Source organism: Chelmon rostratus, chromosome 19, assembly GCF_017976325.1.
Source record: "Chelmon rostratus isolate fCheRos1 chromosome 19, fCheRos1.pri, whole genome shotgun sequence".
NCBI lineage: Eukaryota > Metazoa > Chordata > Actinopteri > Chaetodontiformes > Chaetodontidae > Chelmon > Chelmon rostratus.
Genome location: NC_055676.1, coordinates 19,198,974 through 19,224,890, shown reverse-complemented (window position 1 = coordinate 19,224,890; position 25,917 = coordinate 19,198,974). Strand labels below are relative to the sequence as shown.

Here is a 25,917-nt window from a genome sequence, read left to right as displayed (position 1 = left end):
AATGAACTATTCTGAAATGCTAATGAATTTAATGTAAGTGATGAGAAATATTGATGGTACTTTCAATACAAGTAATTTCTAATCACGATAAAAGATCATCTCAGAGCTCCTAAATGGAACGAAAGGTGTTTGCAAATGTTACTGCCTGCTGGCATTAGATTCGTTCTTCTTGAGGATGCAGCCTCTTAGTGATGCGAGTGCCTCTCCTTTGATCGTGGTGTGTTTTCTTCGTGTCCACAGGGAACAGCAGGAAAGCCTGGCCCACGCGGACAGAGAGGACCAACGGTTAGTCTTACTCAGCAGACTCCTGCTTATATACAGATGGCGAGCTTGGCACCTGAGTGAAAATGGAGGTTCAACCTGAGCATGCTTGAGGGGAAACCGCACCTATTCAGCCGTGGAGCAATGCAGTTTCTGTCACAGGTATCTCTTAGGACCCTTTCTGTGATTTTAATCACTTTGTCTTTTTCTCAAGGGCCCTCGAGGAGAGAGAGGACCAAGAGGACCAACAGGAAAAGCTGGACCAAAGGTGCGTAAAACATTTCACCAGCACTTTATCGCATATATTGTGGTACAAGTTCACCATTTACTCTTTATTTTGTCTCTTCAGGGCAACTCAGGAAATGACGGCCCACCAGGACCTCCAGGAGAGAGGGTATGTACCATCACATCATCAAGGGTCATTTAATTCTCATATTATATCAGTTTCCATGACCGACGAGTGATTATTGACCAGGAATCATTTGTTTGTTTCAGGGTCTGCCAGGCCCTCAGGGACCAACAGGTTTCCCAGGACCAAAGGGCCCACCTGTGAGTGCAAACTCATACACCACACACAACCCTGTGTACAAACCCATCACACCTCCTGTGCTCTGACATTCTTCTGTTTTTCTCAGGGGCCTGCGGGGAAAGACGGACTCCCTGGACATCCTGGACAGAGAGGAGAGACTGTGAGTAAACTAGTCTGAATACTCAGCTCTGCATTTGTATTCCACAGAGTCAACTGTATGACAGTGCTGTTTTTTTTTCCTTTGTAATACACAGGGATTCCAAGGCAAGACTGGCCCTCCTGGTCCTCCAGGCGTGGTTGGACCTCAGGTGAGTCACAGTCACTGACCATCTTGCTGTGTTGGTCATGTACATGTATTATCAGTTGACTCACTGACTGTTGTTTTGGTTGCACAACTCACGTTTATTGTATTCTTTTGTGCAGACAAAAATCCCCTCCTTAAGTGCTGAAAAATAACAAACATGTATTTGTACTAAGCTCAAACTATCTTAAAAAATACACTCTTAAATTTGCACGAGTGAAGTTACCAGAATACATACCCACCTATATCTCACGAGCCATGACTTAAGTGTTGTTTATCCGCTTTCATATTAGCAAAGGGCTCTTCATCCATTATGCATAAACGTTTAACAGACTTTCCCTCCCAGCCGCTCTGCTAATGCCAGCTGAGAACATTGATGATAACGGAGCTGTATGTGGCCTTAATGACTTGTAAGCCTCCCACACAGCAAATGCTCAGCTTCTCCTCGCCATGTTTTGTAATAGAAGGGAAAAATTGTAACATCTTTGTCGTATTAAATTGCTGATTTTACTCACAGTGTCCCTTTTAATGTAGTTTCTCTTCTTAACACCTCCTCTGCAACTGGGTTTTTTGTTGTAGTGTCCATAGCTGCTGTCTCATATGAACTCTGGACAGCTTTTAGAGAATCTGGTTTGGACATTTTCCAATGTAGCCCCTTTCACACATGTAGCACACAACTGGAGATTATCTGTTTCAGGTGCGTTCTCACCTACAGGGAAACTTGGTTTAGGTGAGGGGTGGAGCCTGTTTAGAGTGCCATAATGATCACTACTTTAAACTTTATACTTTAAATAGTATGAAGCAGCTATACTCACGTACACTTGCAGCGCAGTCAATGTCATTCACGCTCACTGTGAATTCTCTGGACAGTGACCTGCACTATTCACACATGGGCTCAATCGGATATTATATAGACTTTGTGTTATGGAGCCAGCAGCATTAAGTCTGTTTACTGTCTGGTCCAACTCGGACGTTTGCGTTCTCACATACAGCTCGTCCAGGTGATGTCTAGATAGGTTCAGGGTTGCAGTGCATGTGTGAATGGGACCCATGATTTTATTATTGTTTTTATTTTTATTATAGGGACCAACAGGTGAGACTGGACCAATGGGAGACCGGGGCCACCCTGGACCCCCAGGCCCACCTGGTGAGCAGGGTCTCCCTGGAGCAGCTGGAAAAGAAGGAGCCAAGGTGAACCCTGAAGCTCTATTTCATAATTTATCTTTTTACCACCTGATCAGCATAATAAATAGTTGTAATGCCACTGCTATTTCCATTTAGTTTTTGTTTCATGTGATGACTTTAACTACGCTAATTACATTACACAATACAGTCACATTGCATTTACAGGATTAATAGCATTGTGCTTTGACCTACAGGGTGACCCTGGTCCTGCTGGCCCAGCAGGTAAAGATGGCCCTCCTGGGCCAAGAGGTTTCCCTGGAGAGAGAGGTCTGCCTGGCCCTGTGGTTAGTATTGCTTTCTGCTCGGTACAATAGCATCACACAAATTCAATATCTCTCACAGCTTGCTTATTGCATAATAGTTCTGGGCTAATAAATCGCTGTAAGACTGTGGTGAACTTCAAGAATCAGACATGATATCAGATCCCTGAGTGGGCTTCAGAGGAGGAACAGTGTGCTGTAGGCTGTTTATTTTTTTTATTTCTAGTTTTTCTAACTTGACAAAAGTCCTGATAGTTATGCAATTCACACTCTTTGCTTACAGCAAACTTGTTAGACGGAAGTCAATGGCAGAAATGGCTTTTTGTTTAGCTCTGGGATGCAGCAATGAAACGATACACCCATTCCTTCGTAATGTAAGGATGTTTGCAGCAGTTTCAGCAAGTAACTGTCCTCCCCGTCTGCTCCCAGCCTCCACTTTGGGGACTGTAGGAGGTTTTCCACCTCACGCTGAGCCTGTTTGAAAATAGGGAGTCCAGTGTAAGGCAGGAAGTGTGCTTCCCGAACAGATGTGTTTGTTTTCTGAAGCCTTCATTTTACTCTGTTCTGCAGGGGGCTCATGGCCTGAAAGGGAATGAGGGTCCTCACGGCCCACCTGGCCCTGCTGTGAGTACAGTTTACTGCATCCACATCCTCACTTTGACACTCTCATTCTCTCCCTCTCACTTTAACCTTCCATATTCTGTCTCTATCTCTGGGAATTGTCTTCATAGCAAAGTTCCCACCCTCGGTTGTTCCAGGCTCTTACATAATATAATGATATGCACAGTTTGTTACTTACATAAGAGAGGTCTGACCTATTTGGTTGGGTAGATGTGCTTGATATTATGGTTTTGTTTCACTCTTATAACTTTAATGTCTTACATATTTGCGCTCTGTCACTCTGATTGCTAACATTGCTGTGCGGTGGTGCTGTAGGGTTCTCCTGGCGAGCGTGGTCCTGCTGGCCCAGCCGGACCCACAGGTCTCCCTGGACGTCCTGGCCCTCAGGGACCTCCAGGCCCTGCTGGAGAGAAAGGCGGACCGGTAAAAACATCACATTATGGAGATTGCTGCAACATACAGAAAAATGGCAAATTTCACAGATTGAGCGTGGCTGACAATATGGTATTGTATGATGAAAAAAATATTTTAGGGAGAGAAAGGACCTCAAGGCCCAGCTGGAAGAGATGGTATTCAGGGACCTGTGGGTCTGCCAGGACCTGGAGGACCTCCTGGACCACCTGGAGAGGATGGAGACAAGGTGAGTTACTTTTCATGTTTTATTTTAATATAATGAAAGTCAGTAAGGCTGCATTGAAGCTTACATTTTTTAGACACACACACCCTAATATACAGTACAGGCACACTTACCACCTTACAAAGACATTAAACTTTACAGATGAAACTAAGCCAGATATCCTCTGGTCTCGTCTCCCTGTGACCTTAAACGCTCTAAGGGGAATTTGTCTGACAGAGTTTGCATCGATTAACAGATCTTTAAAAGGCAAACCAGCCTTGTTGCAGCTTTGTTTCACCATCTGTACAGCCAGCCAGAGGAGAGGGAGGAATTCTGTGGCAGTGACAGAATGTTTGAAAGTGACCCTTTAGTATTCAGAAACAAGAACAACTCCTCATCCCCTCTAAAAACATTTGCAGGAAGATCAGCCACGGAGATACTCAAAGGATAATCTCTTATCCTTTGAAGAATGCCTCAGTTCTTAACTGGCCTTACGATGGTCCCTGTGGTGCAGACGGACACAGAGAATACAGCGGGTATTTGCCATGCAGATAAAAAGGATCTCACAAGCTAATGTTTACACACATTCAGACACTTTCTCATTATAAGTCCTGTCCACAGGGAACGAGCAACTCCAGGGCCTTTATTTTAAGAGAGTAATTCTGCCTCACAAAGAGCATTGTCTGACTCAAACCCAAAAGTAAATGCCTTTGGCTTTGGCAGTTATTAACATTATTTCTCCAAACACCCACAGCATGTGGAGGCTTTGAAATAATGGTGCAAGGCTCTTCACTCTGGGAAAGCTGGTGCAAACTGTTTGAGATGGGACTAATTATCTATTCTGTTTTTGGCTGATAGTAGCACCAGTGACTCATCATGATAAGCCCCCGTCAGATGTGAACTATATTTGTCACCACTTGTCAGAAAAGGAGAGATGTTATTGAAATATCTCTAAAAAGTGTCCTTTCAGAGGTGGGATATAGTTGAGTTGTTGTGCTTTGATATGTCAGTTTCTGTTCTGGAGAGTGTTTGATAATAATTTAACATAATTCGTCGTCGCATTTTATCTCCGGCTCACTTGTGTATTGCTTTGAATTGCGAGTCTGTCTCTGTTTCTCACGGCGATCCTTCCATTCCACAGGGAGAGATTGGAGAGCCAGGCCAGAAAGGAAGCAAAGGTGACAAAGGAGAACATGTAAGTCGTTGTTTATTTACAGCGTCAGCATGAAGACATTATGTATTTATCATTTTACTGCCTGAGATTTGAGGCTAATCCATTTTTACTTTTGTTCATGTTTTTTGATACCTCTGAGTTGTAAAAGATGTGATTGTTGATCCTTTTGATGTATTCCTTCTTTCCTGCAGGGTCCACCTGGTCCTACTGGTCCTCAAGGACCTGTTGGAGCACCTGGTCCTGCTGTAAGTGTCTAGTCTGCATTGGGCACTCAGATCATTCAGCACCTCATCTGCTGTATCTATTAGGCACAGTACCACTAACCCTGTTATCTCCTGCTGTGACCTCTTCAGGGTGCAGATGGTGAGCCTGGTCCCAGAGGTCAGCAGGGTCTGTTTGGCCAGAAGGGAGATGAAGGATCGAGGGGTTTCCCTGGACCTCCAGGCCCAGTCGGGCTGCAGGTGCGGACTGCACTGAACAACACAAGCTGGTCAAATGTTATCATTCAGAAACTGTATAATTAAATCATCTGCACGCTCCGCAGGGCTTGCCTGGTCCACCTGGTGAGAAAGGTGAAACTGGAGACGTCGGTCAGATGGTAAGAGCTTGTTTGAGAATACAAATTTATACACTACAGTTGTGTTGTTATTCAATACTTAGTTTGCAGGTGAAGTGTCTTTACTCAGTAGACTGAATCTTATTTTCTGTGTAGGGTCCACCCGGTCCCCCTGGTCCCAGAGGCCCCTCAGGACCCCCAGGAGCCGATGGCCCTCAGGGACCTCCTGGTGGTATTGGAAACCCTGGTGCTGTTGGAGAAAAGGTAAACCTCTCTCCTGTGTCTGGTTTCACGCACTCTTACCGTGCTTGTGCCAGTTCTGCAAGTTAATCGCCTGGAGGTGGGTGTTGTGGTGCAGCCGAGGTTGTGTTTAAGCACTTCACGACGGAACATAACGCCTTTTCAATGGCTTTTTTGGTGGCAGGAAATTGCACCCGCTTTTTAAATTGCACCTGCCATTTCTTTAGTTGGTGGAAGTGCAAACACAGACATCTCAAAAATCACATAAACCTCTTTCACTTAAGTTGTTTTGTGCCTCTTTTCATTTGACACTAATAGTATCTCTCCTGCAGACAGCAAAGTAAATGCACAAATTGCTGCCGTAGACGAAAATGTAGACAGACAGTAAAACATATTTTTATTGTAATTCAGCCACACCACACAGATATCATTGTGTACCAAAACAATTCTGTGCACATGATTACAGCCAGAAATGGTGTTTTAATTGTCTCTTGGAACATTATTTCAACTAAAAAAGGTACATCGCCCACCTTGGCTGATACCACACGGAATTATCAACTCGTTACACAACTGAGTGGAGTGGGTGGATTCAAAGGTCTGGGCCCAGGGAATGAGCCACCCCTGTAAATACTCTATTTGAACTACTGTATAATCATTTAAAAGTGTATGGGAGGAACTGCTGTGATTGGCCGTTATGTATGTATTCCTTCAGTTGACAATATCTTCATTGTCCCACAGCCTTTTTGTTCCAGATGGCACCCTCTGGCCCTGTTCCAAAAAATTGCAGTGTCTCTCAAGATGTGAATTTTTAAAGTAAAACTGTGCTGTTTTTCCAGTGAGGTAGACACCACAGCAACGTTCCCTGTGTGGGCTTAATGTTTTGTGTCCCAGACCACTTTGGCACCTGATTTAATGCACAGTTTTATTGGAACCTCCCTATAGATAGGTGTAATCCAGTTTTTATCCAGATGACTGGTTTTTCTAACACTAAGAGGAGATATTCACTGTGCTAGCAGTTTGTTTGAGTGCTCTGTGGTAAAGCCTCTGAATGATACCCCTTTACAAGACTTTTGCAGCCATTAATATTTCCCATGCCTATTTATATGATACCCTTTTAAATTGTACATGATCGCTTTTTTCTGCCACAGAGTGACAGATGCACAGCAAATCTAATGGACAAGCTACCATCCCCAAAAGTACTGTTGCTGGGTGGAGAGAGTATGAATAAATACTCAAAGGCACTGTACTTGCAATTCTAAGATGATAAATGCATTATTAAAAGCAGCTCTCATAAAATCAGTCCCTGCTCTTATTTGTTGCTGCTGTTTCATTATGCTGCTTTGGCAGCTTTTGCAGCTGCCTGACTGCAGTGCTGCGCACAGTTTCATCACTTTCTGTCCGTAGTGATAGTGTGATTTGTTTTATCTGGTTCAGTCAATAGAATCACCTTTTGCTCCTTTATAATCTCCCTGAGGATAGCCTGTCCTTCCTCTGTGCAAACAAACACAGTGCTCTTTTGGCCTAATCGCTCTTTAGCTGATCTGGCATTTTATTAGCCAGCCCAGGGAGCTGGCAAGCAACTGAGCTCAGGCTTTTTTTTTTCTGTAAACACATCTCTCATATATCTGTGATGAGCAGCTGTCTTTCATGCTCTCGGTTTCCCTGTGCTCAGCAAATTTTTACCAGCAGTCGAGTGCAGCTCGGGCAACCGCCAACCTCCGGGGCTGAAATGGCTGCTTGAGTCACACCCCATTTTTATATAACTCACTTGTTTAAATTACATTAAGGCTTAAAGTTATGCATGGACATGGCCACTTTGAGGTACAGCTAGCTGTTAGGTTTCAGCATCCAGGCTTCATTTGGCCCAGCTCAGCTCCACCGACGCTCCACCTGTTTGCCCATTTTTGGATTAGCTAGGAGTTCGGTGGAGTCAGACGCTGCCAATATGGAGATAAGTGGAGCCACTTAGCTTCACAATGGCTCTTCAGAAGCATACGAATGAAGTCACAGAGACTACATCCATGTTTTACACAGTCGATGGGCTCTGGTTGCATTTTTCTGTTTGAACCCGCCCAAGTCAGAGAGAGTAGTAAACAACGCCAATCTAAACCTGACCCGAGTCTGACGCAGTTAATTAAAGCACTGAGTTCGTGTTACCACGTCACGCTATTGTTCAGCCTGCATCCTGCACCCCATGTCCACATGTTGCTGCAAGGCTGACTTCCCAGTCTTCCTGCTGTCATATCTCATCAGAGCCCCACGCATCTCACAGTTTACGTAACTCACTACTTTGTGTTATCTGCACTAAATTAAAATGCCTCCATACAGTCGATTTTCCTGCATATTTTCCTTGCCAATGTTTTTAGTAAAAGAACTTGAAAGCACCATGCAAGTAGGCCAGCCCAGCCGTCATGACCAAACCCGACCCGTGCCTGAACATCATCCAAACCCAGCCCAACCCATCAGGTCCCGTCAGATCAGTTCGCTCATCCAAAATCGAAGCAGCAGCCCTGTGGTGAAAATAAGCAGGTTGTCGTTAGGATGGAGTCGAGTCCTGTGCAAGGCTTGTCAAAAATGTTGCATGAAGACCCGGTAGTTTTCTCCTAATACAGGAGGATCAGTCATGCTTTTAAACGGGCGTACCAACTGCTCAGAGTGGATTTCGGATCAACAAGAGTGGTTGGGGCTGCAACAGGCTTTGCACAGAGGAAGGACAGCCAGGTGCTAATTTAGAGTTCATATTCACAATACAGCGCTTTTGTTCATGCTAGAGAGAATCTGGATCTGCTTATCAACACATCCCCTCACGGCTTGTCATTGGCTCTGCAGAGCTTTGCTATCAATTGGCTCCCTGTCTCCCAGACATGACATGGGGTAATGTATTTCTCTGAAACAGGTGTGGCAGACTGCAGTACATCCCAGCAGGGAGGACAGTAGGCTTATGTGACAGTGAATAACGACAGTGCCCGGTGTAAAGGTGAATCAACAGGGCAACTATCCAATAAGACAGGAGGATGAGGACAAGATATATGTGCAGGGTCTGGGGAGAACAGTGGGGTCAGCGCCCTCCTGTGCTCCAGCCATCCAATGTGCCTGCACATGATGGATTGAAATCTCTTGTGTCATCTCTTTCTCTCCACTTTTGGTTGACAAGGGCACCAGGACAGTGAGGGCTGCTGTAAATAATGGGAATTTGAGAACCTTTCTGGGTTACCAAATCAGCTTTCTGATAATATGTGTCTTTCTCACCCTCCCCTTTCTCTCTTATCAGGGAGATGCTGGTGAGTCAGGAGAGCCGGGTCTTCAGGGAGAAGTTGGCCCACCAGTGAGTTCTCTCATCCTCTTTATTCATTTCTACATGAATAAGTACCAACAAAGAATCAAGAGCCAACAATGATTTCACCACCATAGAAAAAGAATCACTGTTGGTCAATAGACTACAATTGAGTTTATCTACAATGACCATAAAGTATAATGAGGCTACTAGTTTTCCTGCAGCTCTGAATCAGGATTACTAACAAACAGCGTATTATTCCAGGGTCCAAGAGGAGAACGAGGAGAAAAGGGAGAGTCCGGTCCGGCTGGTGCAGCTGGACCTCCCGGCCCTAAGGGTCCCCCTGGAGATGATGGTCCCAAAGGCAGTCCTGTAAGTTTTTTGTCCTCTTTCCACCTTTTGCTTCTTCAGCAAATACTTTTTGTTTTCTAAATAAATGTACCACTGCCAATGATTTGGCCTCACACAAAGGCCATTGTGACCTTAAACTAGACATCTTTTCCTCCTTAAAAAAGTAATGCAACTTTTATTGATTTTCAGGGTCCAAGTGGATTCCCCGGTGACCCTGGTCCCCCTGGAGAGCCCGGTCCAGCTGTACGTATGGAATAAGTCAGCAGCTAAGCTGTGAATGAATTGTGCAAACTCTGTTTCAGTTTGGTTTTGTTGCAGTGCAGCATGACTGAGGCTCTGTTAAATTCTCATGCAGGGGTTAGACGGTCCACCTGGTGACAAGGGAGATGATGGAGAGGCTGGTCAGGCTGTGAGTGTTCTGTACCAGTTCTTTTACTTTACCAAAACTCAAAGGAATTCTTTAATAAAAATTGCCATTGAAATCACAAAAAGGAATACTGTATAATTTTCATATCATTGAAATTCAAACTAGGGTTCTCCTGGACCCACTGGAGAGTCTGGTCCCTCTGGACCACCAGGAAAGAGAGTAAGTGCTGTCTTGTGCTCTCTTGTCCTTGTCGCCACAAAATGCTATCAATGTCAAAATGCTTAAATGTTCTTTCTTTGTATTCCTCAATACTAATCTCTGTCTTTTTGTCTCTTCATTCTTAAATAGGGACCCCCTGGAGCTGCTGGACCTGAGGGAAGACAAGGAGAGAAGGGAGCCAAGGTAACGCATCCAACAAGTCCAGATTTTCTGTTGACGTAGTACGTAGTACACCAACCATCTCAAGGAACCAGCAAATGAGCAAGAATCAAATGGTTTGTGTGCTTCCTGTTTTTGTGTAAAAGGGAGAGCCTGGCTTGGAAGGTCCCCAAGGAAAGACGGGTCCTGTTGGTCCTCAAGGATCACCTGGCAAGCCTGGTTCTGAAGGTCTCAGGGGTATCCCTGGCCCAGTTGTAAGTATCTTCACACCAATTTATTACATCTTATCTTGATGTTGTGTAGTATTGATCACAGCATAAAGAGCAGGTGGACACAAAATGGTTTTCAATAAACTGCTGCACATAAAAGATCTGTGCTATCTACAGAAATGTGTTTTTTTGTAAGGCTAAAAACTGTGTCATTGTTTTTCTGTGCAGGGAGAACAAGGTCTACCCGGTTCCCCAGGCCCAGATGGACCTCCCGGACCTATGGTGAGTAGAGGTGGCTCCAATTATTTGAGCTGAGGCATCTCACATAATGTGTGATCTGCATCCCCATTCAACACTTATCTCCTCTCCACCATGTCCTCCCTCTCACAGGGTCCTCCTGGTTTACCCGGTCTGAAAGGAGACTCTGGTGTCAAAGGAGAAAAGGTGAGCCGCTCCAGCACCTCCCCAACTGAATGTTTCGATGTAGAGCACAAGACTAATGGACCTCTTTACTAACAGATTGATTAGATCTGCCGTTTGCCTTCAGCCATCAAATCATCAATGATTACAGGGTGTGCCAGATTATATGGCTAATGCTTGTGATGGTGTATTATTGAGTGTTGTATTGATAACATGTGTGTGCTGTTCTCTGCTCCTCAGGGCCATCCAGGTCTTATTGGTCTTATCGGACCCCCAGGTGAACAGGGAGAAAAAGGTGACAGGGGTCTTCCTGGTCCTGCGGGATCACACGGTTCCAAAGGAGACACTGTGAGTAAACAAGATAAGTCTGTACACCAAAAACTGTGAGTGCTGTAGAAGAACAGAGCCTATAATCACCGCACTGAAAGTTATTGATAGTCTTTGTTGCCTTTTTTTAAATTCAGCACAGGCAAAATGCAGTCGCCAGTATTGATATCCCTCATGCTGATCAATACTTTTGCATCAGGAATAAATAGTTAGGATTCACACTGGCTCTTTTCCCCCCTCAGGGTATTGCAGGTCCTTCAGGTCCACTTGGTCCCCTTGGTCCCCCTGGATTACCTGTAAGACTACGCTCATCAAATGTGTTGTACTACAGCATGTGTGTAACTGACTAGCGTGTCGAGTCAGTATTGATTACTTGATCATCTTTGTGTCTTCAGGGTCCTCCTGGTCCCAAAGGTGCTAAAGGGTCGTCGGTAAGTGTTATGCTGGAAACTCCATTCCCTCAAAAACAGTAACATGCATTTATCGAGACACTCATAAAGGTATTTGTCATACCCATTAAAGTCCACAGAGGAATTTTATAATTCCCTTTACAGCACTTTAAGTTCTGGCTGAGCAAAGCACAAATAAACTGAAATGTTTCTAATCGGTCAAAGTTTGAGGCTACAGCGTAAGTTGTTCTTAACATCCTTTTTTTAGTCGTTAGTCACAAAGGCTCATAGGAATCTGTATTTCCACCAGTGTTTCTGTGAGAAATGATAAAATGAGAAACCCCATGTGACCAACGACTAAATATAGCATGATACAGAAATGGCCGTATCTCAAAAACTTCAAGTAGTTATATCAAACAGGTACTGCTGGATTCAAATATTCAAGCTGAGTAATATGTGCTGTGATCCAGAGTAAATCAGGTATTAGTGTGTCAAATGAGTGTTTAACTTATTTTTGTGAAAGAAAATTAACTTTGTCTGCAAGTTAAAGCATGATGAACTTTTGACAGTTTCCACAACAAATTTCCACCTCTAACAGAAAGACTTCTTTTGGGCTTTTGCTAAACATACTGAATATAGCTGTTAGTCATGAATGGTTTGAGATCAAGCATTGCTTTCATTTGTCTTGCTCAGGGTCAAACTGGACCAAAGGGAGAGACTGGTTCACCTGGACCTCCTGGCCCACCTGTAAGTGAATACCCAGACTTTTGAATTGTACTCTATCGTCATTTTGTACCTTACCCTTACCGTGGGTCATCATCCCCTCAGTTTTATGCACATTTACATAATCTCCATCCTTATGTCTGACTGGCATTTGTCTCTCCTCCTTTCATCTCTCTATGACAGGGACCTCCCGGCGATGTTATCCACCCACTCCCCATCCAGGCCCCCATTAAGGGCAGAGCTCGCAGGAACATCGATGCCAGCCAGATGATGGACGACGCAGCCGTCGATGCCAACTACAAGGACTACGACGACGGCATGGAGGAAATCTTTGGCTCGCTCAACTCTCTTAAGCTGGAGATCGAGCAGATGAAGCACCCGCTGGGCACACAGGGCAACCCCGCTCGTACCTGCAAGGACCTGCAGCTCTGCCACCCTGATTTCCCAGATGGTTTGTATTACACTTCATCTGAAATGAGGCATGAGGTCTGCTGTCTAATCCGGCCTTTCTACAGTTTTTAATTTATGCAATGAAATGGCCGTTATCGCAGCATTCTAGAAATGTTGAAGAGAATAAATACTGGGCACTGCATTCATGTTTTTAAAGGGCCCTGTGAATTTTAGCTGCTAGCCACACCTGTCCTGTTCAGTATATAGTGTCAGGCTGATACATGTGCATGAATCGGTAGTGCTTGAGAATCACCTAGATTTAATCAATTAGTCCATCAGAAGAAAAAATATCACAATTCTTTCTCATTTATAAGCAAAATGCCAAACTTTCCCCCCTTTCTAGCTTATTGTTTGTGAGTTTTTTTCTGCATTTCTTTCACTTATGTGAGAGTAGATTGAATATCTTTTGGATTTTAATAGCTTGGCAGGACAAAACAAGCAATTTGTCATCAAATTGCTTGTTTTGTTTTTCCTTTTGGGCTTTAGATAATCTTTCCTAGAATTTTATAGACCAAGCAATTTATCATTAATTGAGAAAATACTCATCAGATAAAACAAAAAATGACAATAATCATTAGTTGCAGCCATAGAATCAAGCATCTATCATCATTACACGCTTCGTTTTGGATATTTCAGCTGCTAATCTGTCATAACTGCATGACATTTGCAGTGGTTTACATATGAAATAGTACTTCCATTTGTGTATAATTCTCCAACAAACAGCAGGAATCATCATATAACTAACTGTGTGTGTTACCTTTAATGCTGAATTCACTGTAAAACACCACACAATACACACTTCACCAGAAATGAAGTGTGTATTGTGTTTCACAGCAGTAATTAGGCAATATCACACAATTTGGTGACTTTTTCTCTGTACAACACAGAGACATGTGGGAGACCTTTAGCACGGGCCACGTAAAGTCAGACCTCGCTTTGACCTGAGGAGTCAAGCATAAGCTTCAAATCATATGCTGCTCTACAATGTCTCTCTCTCCGTCTCTGTCTCTCTCTGTCTCACCCTCTTTCTGTTTTCTCACTCTCTCCATTTCTCCAGGTGAGTACTGGATTGATCCAAACCAGGGCTGCTCTCGGGACTCCTTCAAGGTTTACTGCAACTTCACAGCAGGTGGAGAGAGCTGCATCTTCCCGGATAAGAAGTCTGAAGGGGTAAGTCTGGCCGCGTGCGCACACACACACACACACACACACACACACACACACACACACACACACACACACACACACACACACACAGACACAATGGATAGTCAGATTGAGGATACAGATTGAGGATACAGGAAGCGGAGAGGTTCGTGATGTGGTTTGAAAAAGAGAAAAGGAATTATTTTCAGCCTCTGGTTTATGACGTGATTGACAGTAAAATAAGCTGAATACTCCTGATAAATTAATATTTTTTCCTCACATCTCGGGCTAACAGCAGCGCACACTGTATAAATAACCTGAGCATCTCAAGACAGCGCTAGTTGCAACAGTAGCTGTGTTGTTCTTACACATGTACCCATATAATTAGCCTCCATGAGATTACCTGGTGTGTCGATGTGGGAGATGACTCAATAGGACGTATTTCCCACGAGGGCCAAAGTTATCTTACAAACATGCTGAACCTCAGTTTGGCACTGACAGTAGCTAACTGCAGGGAGACGACACATGAATTTGCTCTAACTCATCCTGATTGTTTCAGTGCCGTTTTTAGGTGGAGAACCATTACGGACTTTATCACCTGTAAAAGCTTTGGCAGGTGACATGCACGCTGAGAAGATTTTTGGTTCGTTATGCATGAGTGCGTAGAGCAGAGGAGAGCAGCAGAGTGGTGAAACACTGGGAACACTGTCTTTGACATGTCGAGGGGTTGTGTAATAGCACAGTGCTACAGCCGTTTTAATGATCCCACTCACCAAGCCTCAGAGGAGCAGGAGTTTGCTTAAGCTCAGAATAATGAAGCAGACTTTTTATAGCGTGCTGGTGATGGGCTGCTCTCATTTGTGTCGGGGGGTGAAAAGAAAAGCCTGTCAGTCTTTGCATGGAGACTGCTAACGCTCCCACATGCGTTTAGATTGGCACAGTTATTATAGGAGTACTGTCCACGTGCCGTGCAGCATCACAGCCACAAAGCCAGACACGTTGTCATGGATTCTAGAAAAAACGTCACAGAAAGGATATACATTTCCTCCTCTGCTCAGTCCGCTCCAGTAAAAACAACTGAAGGTCACCTTCAAGGCAGCGTGGGTCTAATGTATGCCATCTCCCAGCGATAAGCGATCTCCGGCTCATCATTCATTAACGCATTAAGCTATTGATGACAGTTCCATATCAAACCCTGCTATCTAATTATGGAGAAATTCATCATTGTCATAGCTGAGACCATTAGAGCTGTGCCCTGTTGGCCAATTCACAGCTTTTAATAGCATAACAAAGTCAGTGCACCATGGCTGCACAGCACTAACACTGAACAGCAGGGATAGGGGCCGCGGTATAAGAGCTCCTTGCAGGCGATCATTTCTTAATTAATCACTGTGTACTCATGAATTTTTCAGCAGCAATTAGCTGCCAGCTACAGTTTGTACTGTACAAAATGGCATAATGGCTTGCTAAAAATTTCTGCCCTGGACCTGGTTGGTCTGGTTGATCTCACTGAATGCTGTTTCAGGTCTGGAAGACTCCTCAGAGGACAAACAGAAGGAGAAAGAAGGCAGAAAAAAAAAAGCAGAGAGGGGATGTGTTTCTGTCAGATCTGTTCCCTTTCTTTAACACTGCTGTTTTTTCCTCCTCCTCCTCCTCTTCCTCTCTGTCGATCCATGCCCCTAGGCTAGGCTCACATCCTGGGTAAAGGAGAATCCCGGCTCCTGGTTCAGTGAATTCAAACGTGGTAAACTGGTAAGCCAGACTCCCGTCTTCCCAAGTCCTTTTCCCTTCCCTGAATGCCTCTTATATTTTACAGAGCAAAATGGCAAAATGGCCCAAAGACTCGCCAGGCACATGGTATAGTCACTACAAGAGAGGTTCCCTGGTAAGTGGCCCGGCCTGCGGTCCCAGAGTCCCGGCTGAGGCCTGGACTTTGTGTGTCTGCGGCTCTGCATGGTTCTGGTTCTGCCGTACAAAGTATGTATGTGCACTGGCACCTTCCTTGTTGGTTGTTACACTATCGTGGTGCATGATTCAGCACGGGCTGCACTCACCTTCAGTTCAGCAACATAGGTGATGCTCTTATATGGAAATGGAGGAGAGGTTTGTGGCAAGATGTGCAATATAATTGGCATCTAATGGAGTTTAACAAATAGAAAACAGCGCGCTGCAGTTTCGCTGTTTAAATTCTTGACTGTATTTCCACTCTGCCACATCTCTGCTGCATTAAGAGAGCATCTCCTAAGAGTGGATGTGTGCCTTGACACTGCAATGACTCAGGAAGCAACAGCATACCCATACATAGCTGATTTAATAGTGTGGACAAAAACACCTGAGAGTGAATACGTCACTTTACGCTTTTCCTCTATACACATTATATTTTTTTTAGGTGCACATCTCACCAATTTCCTGCCTCAGAAGGTCATCCATCCCTCACAAAGGGGGAAAATAAGTGTCATTTCCTCTCTGCTGCAGCCATTCAGCTGCACTCACATTCCCAGTGTCTCCCTTAAACACTACTTAGATCTGGCGGAGTAGCTCTGAGTCAGACAGGTCAGGCACTCAGTCACCACCCAGGGGCTTCTGGGTACTCAGTCACTGTTGACTTGCGGCTGTGATGATAAAGAGGTAATGTTTCTCTGGCGATGTTGGGCTGGATCCACACGCTGAGCGGGCAGGGGGGGAGAGGGGTGAAGAGTGGCGGGGCAAATGAGAAAAGCATGGGAGTATCCAGCCACTCTGAGGGTGAAAACATCAGAACAGTTTTCACTTTGAGCCACGGTGCCGACACTCACAGACATAACGCGGAACAAAGTCTCCACTGTTGATACCGTGTGATGTGAATCTGCTAATTAAACCAATCGTTGCTGCACAAATAGACAGAGAAGGTGATCAGCTCTCTCTGTTCATGTCAGCTTTGAGTGTCGGTACTCTGGGTTCATGTGCATGTGTGCTGAGGTGTGTGTGTGTGTGTGAGCATTCGCTTATGTGCAAGAACGAAAGTCGAGAAAGAACACATCCAGACTCACAGACGGTTTGCTGCTCTGGCTGCATGGCACGGATGCTGCATGCGCTCCACTCTCAGTAAGTCCTGTTTGTCTGAAAGACGACGCGACCATGTGGATCTAATGGATTCCTGATGGTTGGTATGCAGATAGTCACTTACGGACACTAAACTGAACCGTGACTGCGTCCAAACTGTTATCTTATCAGTCAAGATTACAAAGCGTTCTAATCAGCTTAATGGGATATATCTCTGTTTTCTGCAACATGAGCTCAAAAACTAAATTCTAGGTTAATTATAGGCTAATTACCAGGCAATTAACATATCATTACTGCGACATGTTTCCTATTAAGATAATTACATTTTCATGTCCTCACCATAATTTGCTCATATTGGATGTATATTTAACATAATTACATAATCAAGATTTAAATTAGGTGTTTAGTTATGCTTATTTTTTGTACTTTGAATGCAGATTTGTCCACAATGAGCCTCACACATCAATACAGCTTCCAGGCATTAGACCTTGGAAATATTCTGCAGCCTTCCTCCTCGTCTATGTTGTATCATCACTTTTTTCCATTTAAGAAATGTGGATTTTATACGGGGGGTAATAGTCAACATTTTTTATTGTCAGTGAATTCCCATGAAACCAAAACCAGCAATGATGATCCAGTGTTGTCTGTGTATCCAAAGCTTGATATAAAGCTCCATTGTTGTCCAAAAACTGTAAAAAAAAAACCCACATCAGTGAGTCACACAGTTTCACTGGCTGAAATGTTCCTTCATGACAATGAACAAGGCGCTGTAGGTTATTTTGAGTCAATCCCACACACGCCTTTCTGGAACTAGTCAATAGTACACTAAAGGTGTATTGATCCGCAGGTGAAAATAGTCCCAAAAAGACGCACTTTTTCCACCTGCTTGAGCAACATTTGCTAAAAAACTACAGTGCCCAGCTGCTTGTGGGAAAGTCTTTTATTTTAAACGATAACTATATATTTGGAACTTCTTTTTGAAGATTAACCTCTTCAGTGGGAATCAATACACTTGTGGCTTAGTGCCACAAACAGGGCAGGTGGGTCGGAAGTATTTAGAGTAAGGTTGTCAAAAGAACACTTTTTTATTTTGATTAACTGATTATGGAAGAAATAATGCATAAAAAAATACACAGATCAGCCAGGCTCTTTATGATGCCACTTGTAAACATGACGGAAGCAGGTGACAAAACGTTGCTTGACCCAGCGAAAGGAAAACTTTGTCGAGAGGAGCGTCGCTCTCTGCGGTTTTTACCATCGTAGTACTTCAGGCCTGAAATATCACCTCAACTTAAAGCACTCAGCGGCGAGCTGGGAGGTCAGACCCCGATGCCGCTGTGAGCAGCCGGTTTCGTCAAGTCACGCTCGAACAGGCGTTCAGATGCAGACTCATTACGTCTACCTGTGACACATTACACATCCGACTACTTTTAGATTAACTAATTAGAACCAAAGCATGTGATTCATTTTCTTAATCGCTTGACAACCCTGTAAAAACAAATCAGCTTGTCGCACATTTTCACCGACTGACATGTTCCTTCATTATGATATTGTTTATTTTGAGCCAATCCCACAAACACCGTTCTGTATACGAAAAATATGTATCAACCCGCGTGTGAAAATAGTCCTATCACTATATATTTGTTTTTATATTTTATTTAAGATTAACATTTGAGCAGGAATGAATGGGCCTGTGGCTGAGTGCCACAAACAGGGCAGGTAAGTCTGAAAGTATTTATACACAAACTCACACATTGTTGGTTTTGGTCTTCTCATGGGATTCATCTGAAAGGGCAAATGAAGTTGTGTTATTTTTGTCCATGCTCTCACAGAGCAAAAGAAACACGCCCTAGAAATCCAGATAAAACAAATTAGTAGTCATAAATTAATTCCAGAGTCCTCCCAAGAGACGAAAACACTTCACAGTGTCCACGTGACAGCGTGTTCAGTCAATCTTTTTAGCATCTTCAGGATATCCGTCCTCTCGGACCACCCGTCTTTTACCCTGGTCCCCTCTCCTGGTGTTACGCTCCTGATGCTCAGCTCCATCTGTGCTCCTCTTCGCAGCTCTCCTACGTGGATGTGGAGGGAAACCCCATCGGCGTGGTCCAGATGACTTTCTTGCGGTTGCTGAGCGCAGCAGCCAGACAGAACATGACGTACAACTGCTACCAGTCGGTGGCCTGGCACGACCAGGACCAGGACAACTACGACAAGGCCATCCGCTTCCTGGGCTCCAACGATGAGGAGATGTCTTACGATAACAACCCCTACATCCGCGCCCTGGTCGATGGCTGTGCGGTAAGCCAAAGAGATGCGTCTCTGTGTGTGTGTGTTTGTGTAGGCAGTTGACGGGGTTCCTTTGATGAACACTGTCGGAAAATTATGTTCGTGTCGCCTTTGTAGTCTCTCAGTCAGTAAGAACCTTGCAAACGCTTGTGATGTTTTTACTGCTGAAGCATATTTTTCCACACACTGACTCGCCCTCCCGCTGTGTCTCTTCTCTTCGACAGTTGAAAAAGGGCTATGAAAAGACAGTACTTGAGATCAACACGCCAAAGGTGGAGCAGGTGCCATTTGTGGACATCATGTTCAACGACTTTGGCGGCTCCACGCAGAAGTTCGGATTCGAAGTGGGCCCTGTCTGTTTCATCGGCTAAGACTGTTTACTGAGCAAATGGAGAAAAAAAAAAAGCATATATTTGTTTTCTCAGAAAAAAAAAAACAATTGAAAAAAGAATAGGACAATTCTATTTGTAAAAAAGTAACTTTTTTTTTCCATAAAGCAACAAGTACGAGTAAAATGAAATCAAGTTGAGAATACAGTGAAATTCTATAGGAATAGAGGAAAACAAAATAACCTTGAAACCTCAGTGCGCCTTCTCCATCACATGCAAGTTTTGAAACTGGATGTCAGATCCTGCCTCCTGTACGACACACTCGCACGCACACGACCCCGCGTCATCACACTCGATTTAGTCTTTTTTGACCCAAACATCGAAGGCGACCCTGAGAGCTGCAGCCGTTCCAGACGCTCGCAGCATTTGCCATGGACTCCATCAGATTTGGCTCTTTTCTGTAGTTTTCATGTTCTCCCTCATCTCCCTGGCTTTTTTTCCGCTTGTCTTTTGTTGGTTTGTTTGCTCATTCACTACGGGAGCTTTGTTTGTGCATAATTGTCTCCCCATTCTCTTGGAATGGATCTTATATATATAAATATATATAAATAATTTTTATGTTTGTAAGTACATTCTGTATATTTTTCCTGGTAATGTTTATTGCTTCTGGCTTCAAAACATGCATGTGACTTTATTAATTGTGAGGTAGGAGACAATGGATACGGGGATAACATCTAAATTGTAGAAATATATCGAAAGCGAGGAAATTTGACTTGTAAATTGAAAAACGGAAGAACAAAAAAAAAAGAAATTGGGAAGTCCTGTCTTGCTGCGGTTGTGGAGCACACCTTGTTGTAATTTAAGAACAGAATGGAAATAAAAGACGAAAACAAGCTCTGTGATATTATGTGACAGTTTGATTTGCGTAACGAAGAAAAAATTAAGACATTCCTCCTTCTGTGGCCTCTGAATAGAACACCTACCTTGGTGGCAGTATCATTAACTTAATAAACAGCTTCTGTCATTTTTTTTCCTCAAACACTCATCGATCTGACTATGCAATGGGAGATGATGTCGCATTTAAATGAAAACACAAAGAAATCAAAACCTAGGTGCTATTTTCTCTCTTCTGTGGTGCTATGTATTTTTCTAGTTTTTGTTGTTTGAATGAAAGGAAATTTGTGGTGATGATATTCCGTCACCAGCTGCCCCTTGACTCTCTTAACCACCACGTCTGACGCAGGTGGATCTTTGCTGAATCCATTTTGTTTTTGTTTGTTTCGTTTTTTTTCTTTCGTGTTCAGCGGTGGTGTTTGCATGCCGTTTCTCTACGTATCCACTCACAGATCAGTGCAGCATGCCGGCGTATGTTATCTCCTGCTTCAGCGGACCGCACAGATCACAAACTTGTACCAAATGTGGGGATAAGGAGAGGAAGCTAAGACGGTGCTGTTTGCTTTGCATATCATTGCTCTTAAGACGCTGCATTATGGCTCTTGCTGCCGGATCATCTGTGCCACATCAGACTGGTGGAGACGTGGACATGTTGTGATTGGGCCAAAGCGTCCAAAAGGATGTGGTCCAAAGTTGCGTGTGGTGTTTGAAACCCTTCCACCAAAGGTTTTCACGTATATATTTAGCTTTAAGAGCCAGAGTGGCTTGAAATCTTTTTTTTTTTTTTTTTTATGGGAAACAACTTGAAAAGTATTTCTTCTAGATTTAACGGGAGTAGAAGCAGGTCACCAAATTGGACAGATGAAAGAGCAGCGTCAAAAATTGCTTGTTGGTCGACTATTTTGCCCTTATTGTAATTATGCTCTTTGTTCAAACTATGCACTCTCTATGCTTATGACCACTAGTATCTACCACAGAATTTTTACAGCCCTCCATATGTAGGTTTGTTTTATTTCCTTCTTTCTTTTTTCTTTTTTTTAAATCTTCAAATATGTGACTTGAACCATTTCTGTTAACTCAATATGCTTGTAGATCTTCGGCTTTACTTTTCATTGTGATGCAGCACGCCCAAATTTAACACTTTTTGCTCTCAATAAAAAGGACAAACAAATTTTTGTAAATTTCCAGAACCAGCAGTGATGCTGCCATCGTTTTGTTTCGTTTTTGTTTTATTTTGTAGATTTCCATTTGTCTGTCTGTTTGTTTGTTTTCACAGTCTTGTCAAACCTGTGTAAGGATAAGAGGATAGAAGTTATATTGGTTTTTATGTCAATAAATTCAAGTTTACTGTGGCCATCCACTCTTGTATGTCTTTTGAAGCATTAAAACCTATCTGTATGCATGAAATTGTAAAGTTTTTTCTCTTGTTGTTATAATTTTGTAGAGTGACATGATCTCCAGTCGTCGTTTCATTCAGCAGGATCCATCAGTTTTTCCAATGGTCATGTCCACAATTGTGAAGTGGAGAGAAAATGATGAACTTGTAACTCTACCAAAGCCAATGTTCGTTTGTAGTATATTTATTGTATTATTTAAAATAAAAAAATAAATGTTAAATGATACCATAGTGTAAGTGTAAGAGGCCCCCTCTTTACATGCACACAGGAAAACAAAAGTCTAAAGGTTATTAATTTACCACATGGTTTTTTTCCACAACATATGAGCTGGAAATGACTCCTTTCAGAAAGCGTTTGGCCACATCCATTCGAATAGATCGTCCTGTCTTCATCTGGGCTGTGTGTCTGTGTGTGACAGAGAGAGAGTGTGTGTCGAAAGTTCAATTCAGACTATTTAAGTGCTAACTGAATGATGGGATGCATTCTTTAATCTGCAGGCCAGGTAAGGCTGCTTTTAATTGCACTCCAGTGTATGTTCTAATAGTGTCAAACAATTCTTGCTCCACAGATGCTTCAATGAAAGACGTTCTTGTGATCGGACACGCAGTTTATTCCCTGCTGATGCCTCCGACAAAGACTGCTCAAAGAATCCTCCTGGCTAGGCTGATGTATGTACTTCTATCACTTAAAGTTCGTTTTTCTGCACTCCCTGCAGGGCATTATGGTAGCCCAGAAAATGTATGTTATTAAGTGTATGATAGCTCCTCCACTGGATGTATCTCGTGCAAACCCTCCTCTGTGATCATTAAAATAAAACTCTCCTTTTTAACCCTCCCATGCACCACTAATTTCAATAATCTGTAATCTTCAGGCTTTGATCAAATTTGTTGGTGGTGGTGATGACTCGCAGCACTCCAAGTGTCTCATTAGCAGAAAACCTTGCACAGCATTAAGCCGAGCACAGCAAAACAACAAGTAAATAAATAAATAAATAAAAAGTTGCGCGTGATACCGTGATCAATATTTAATGCAGTGTTTACAGGATGGATTTAGGACGATCAGAATGCACAGATTCCACTGAAGCAGCATCCTGGGTGAGTAAATCGGAGAACGAAGCGAAAAAGCTAATTCTGCTTCCAGTGCAGGGGTGATAAGTGGGGCATCAAAGTGGGTTGAGGACGGGAGGAGGGGAGGGGGAGGCAGGCAGGTAGATATTTAGCTCCCTCCAATTATGGCAACAGGTGATGTGTCAGAAGACTACAACGGCACCCGAGTGTGATCAGCTTTTCGGGGAGCAGATTCAGGGTCACTCTGGGACATGCCAATGTGCTCGGAGCAAAGCAGCACTCGAGGAAAATTTACAGTGCAACACATGTATCACCGAACGCTGGAGTGTGCCAGGTGAGCCTGAGCCGCTCTCCTCCCAACAGCTCAAGGATAAACGAAGCAGCACTCAGATCTTTTCCCTCTCAATGCTGTGTTAAACAGGCTACTTCATCACCTGCATTTAAAACACTGCTTAAAGTAAAAGCACACACGCATTGTCAGGAAAATATGTTTAAAGTATCAAAAGTGAAAGAACTCGTCCTGCTGCGCAAATACAGCGTGCATCCATATTTAGACGCTAAGCTTTTTAAATACCTTTTGGGCCTCAAATAGCTCAATGAATGATCTGAGAAGCTCAGAGAGGAAGACTTTGGAGAAACTGTTAAATATCATAACTTCTTTTTCTCAGGGTTTACAAACCGCTGGTTCTTTAACAATTCACTCTTTTTGCAAGTAACTAATGGCTGTAGCTGTCAGGTACATGTAGGGGAGTAAAAGCAGGTGTTTGGCTCTGAAATGTAGAGAAGTTTAAAGTTTTATTACATAGAAATGATAGAATCTCACAGGACTTGAGTAAATGTACTTACTAAACATGTAAGTGCTAGAACGTGTTTTCTAGATGTGCAAACCTGTGCTAGTTTGCTGCACTTTTTTATCTTTCACAAAGAACAGCAGCTTTGCGCGGATTTACTTTTGGACACATGAGAGAGACTAACCAAGAAAGAAAACGCAGCCCAGGCGGCGAATTTTTAGGTTTTAAGCACTTAAAGGTTGTCAGTCAGCAGCGGGCTTTGTCGAGGATTGTGACTCTTTAAAGAAACGATGGAGGAGGCTCGGATGAAAGAAGAGCCGGACAAAGATCCGAACACGCCATAAATGTGTCCCTGGGTGTCGTTGATGTGGCAGCAAACTGTTCCCAGCTGCTGTTGCGTTTCGTTATTTGACGAGTCCTCCTGCTTCCTCTCTGCTATGATTGCTAGAAAGTTATTATACATCCACATGCACTGTCTGCACAGTGCACGGAAGTCAAATCATTACATGTTAGAGAGTGCTGCGAATGTGCGGCTGTTAGGGAAGAGCTGACGGGTCAAACGGCAGATGTTAAAAGGGAAATTTGGGACGGAGCCCCGTGTTAATGTGTAATTGCTTTGAGCCTGTGGATCTTCGGCTAACAGAGCCCATTCATAGCCAGGCCCCGGCACCACTGACCTACTTACATATGAATCAGATAGCGGAGAGAGAGATAGTGTTACAGCACAGGGACTGTCATATTGGGATATTAATAACAGGCTTTTCCGCTCTAATAGACTTTCAGATTGAGGAGTGGCTGTAGTTCAAGATGTTGGTTTGCTAATTTGATTAGGGCTGGCCACCCAGGCATTACACATGGCTGCATCTCTCAATATTCTGCTGCATTACGCTCAGTTTGAGCCTCTTTATCATCATCATTTGCACTCCTTGACCCAAGCAAAAATGGCATTTTGATGGTCAGCAGCTTTCATCTCTGGCTGCACCTTGCAAAGCTGCAATTTAACACATGTAATGCTTGTGAGGAGCTCAGCCGTAGCAGGTCAGACGCTTACATACACTGAGCGCGTAAAACTGGTGCAAAAGCTGCACTTTCTTATGAGATTTTTTAGTAGTGAAGACAGAATAAAAACAACAAAAACATTTCAGCCTCAGGACAGCTACAGTGTGCTGTGATGTCTTGGTTGTCTGGATTTTTATGACAGGCTCCACCCACCCTCTCGCAGCTGCAGGCCCTCAGTCATTAGCTGATCCAACTGGATGAAAGAAAAGGCAGAGAGATCAGTGAAAAGCTGCTGCAAGGTCATCACAAACGGCGGCATCATCGTGGAAAACAAGAGGCGATTTGCTCTGCGGTTCATCCGGCGAAGCAAGCCACCGAGTTACAAGCAGCCTCCGTGTAAAACTGACAGGCAACACTTTGCAAAGAATATTCAAATATGTAAAGTGTGAAAGAAAACAACTTTGGAGTGCATGAATGAGTTTAGCAGGGCTGCATTGTCAGGATCACAAAGTCAACAAAGTCAACAAATCCACCGCAGCCCCAAAAATAAAGCCTTGTTTTTTCATGTTTTATTTATTTATAACAGTTGACTTTCAATGTTTTATTGCCTGTAGATTTTTCTTCCCAGCACGAAGGCCAAAATGCCATTTCAAAGCCTTCTGCTACATTCTAGTGGGAAAATGTGGACTCTATTAAATCTGTTTTTCAATATATTAATTTTTTTAAAGTTGAAGTGCTCAAATTTAAATATGTACAGAGTCTGAACAAGTCTGCAGCTCTGTGAGGCTTCCGTCCGCTAAACGCCAACATCAACACGCTAACGTCGACATGCTGACCTTTGCAGGCACAATGTTTTCCGTGTTCACAGTTTCAATTTATGTTAACACGCTGACGTTTGCTAATCAGCAGTAAGCAGAAAGTACAGCTGAGGCTGACGGGAATGTCGTTACTTTTGCAGGTAATTAGTCAAGACCAAACTAGCCTCCTGGACGAACAGTTAACTGCAGTTCCTTGAATGGCCACTTGAGGCCTGGCTCAAAAAACGCAAATTTTTAGAGTCGGGCACCGACAAGATGGCGACAGCTGGAACCACTGAGCATCACAATGGCTCTTCAGAAACCTACAGGTGACGTCATGGAGACTACGTCCATGTTTTATAGAGTCTACGGATGAAACCAGAGGGAAAGTGAGGAGATACGTCACCTGGGAACCATGAATGTCTGCAAACAGGTTTGTGGAAGTATATTTTAGTAGATGTTAGGACACCGTGTTTTCACCTGATGGTGGTGCTAGAGGAAAGATTACAAAAGTCACCCTCCTCCTCTGGTACCA

The 25,917-nt window shown here is 43.5% G+C and overlaps 1 protein-coding gene across 2 annotated transcripts in view; it reads left to right on the top strand.

The window, feature by feature from the left end:
• Positions 1–21,683, top strand: part of col5a1 (procollagen, type V, alpha 1) — a 77,390-nt gene extending 55,707 nt beyond the window's left edge. The window contains exons 33-66 of one of the 2 annotated variants that reach the window (XM_041960883.1): positions 241–285; positions 476–529; positions 611–655; positions 757–810; positions 897–950; positions 1,045–1,098; positions 2,175–2,282; positions 2,471–2,560; positions 3,107–3,160; positions 3,473–3,580; positions 3,690–3,797; positions 4,915–4,968; positions 5,139–5,192; positions 5,301–5,408; positions 5,492–5,545; positions 5,660–5,767; positions 9,015–9,068; positions 9,282–9,389; positions 9,558–9,611; positions 9,724–9,777; positions 9,901–9,954; positions 10,084–10,137; positions 10,260–10,367; positions 10,551–10,604; positions 10,713–10,766; positions 10,983–11,090; positions 11,312–11,365; positions 11,465–11,500; positions 12,152–12,205; positions 12,365–12,632; positions 13,689–13,801; positions 15,594–15,662; positions 18,887–19,120; positions 19,333–21,683. In XM_041960883.1, coding sequence (XP_041816817.1) covers positions 241–285; positions 476–529; positions 611–655; positions 757–810; positions 897–950; positions 1,045–1,098; positions 2,175–2,282; positions 2,471–2,560; positions 3,107–3,160; positions 3,473–3,580; positions 3,690–3,797; positions 4,915–4,968; positions 5,139–5,192; positions 5,301–5,408; positions 5,492–5,545; positions 5,660–5,767; positions 9,015–9,068; positions 9,282–9,389; positions 9,558–9,611; positions 9,724–9,777; positions 9,901–9,954; positions 10,084–10,137; positions 10,260–10,367; positions 10,551–10,604; positions 10,713–10,766; positions 10,983–11,090; positions 11,312–11,365; positions 11,465–11,500; positions 12,152–12,205; positions 12,365–12,632; positions 13,689–13,801; positions 15,594–15,662; positions 18,887–19,120; positions 19,333–19,479 — 2,829 coding nt within the window. In that variant the 3' untranslated portion in view covers positions 19,480–21,683. Of the gene's footprint in view, positions 1–240; positions 286–475; positions 530–610; positions 656–756; positions 811–896; positions 951–1,044; positions 1,099–2,174; positions 2,283–2,470; positions 2,561–3,106; positions 3,161–3,472; positions 3,581–3,689; positions 3,798–4,914; positions 4,969–5,138; positions 5,193–5,300; positions 5,409–5,491; positions 5,546–5,659; positions 5,768–9,014; positions 9,069–9,281; positions 9,390–9,557; positions 9,612–9,723; positions 9,778–9,900; positions 9,955–10,083; positions 10,138–10,259; positions 10,368–10,550; positions 10,605–10,712; positions 10,767–10,982; positions 11,091–11,311; positions 11,366–11,464; positions 11,501–12,151; positions 12,206–12,364; positions 12,633–13,688; positions 13,802–15,460; positions 15,530–15,593; positions 15,663–18,886; positions 19,121–19,332 lie in introns of both variants that reach the window. The other variant, XM_041960882.1, reaches the window with a different exon arrangement.
• Positions 21,684–25,917: the final 4,234 nt, after the last annotated feature.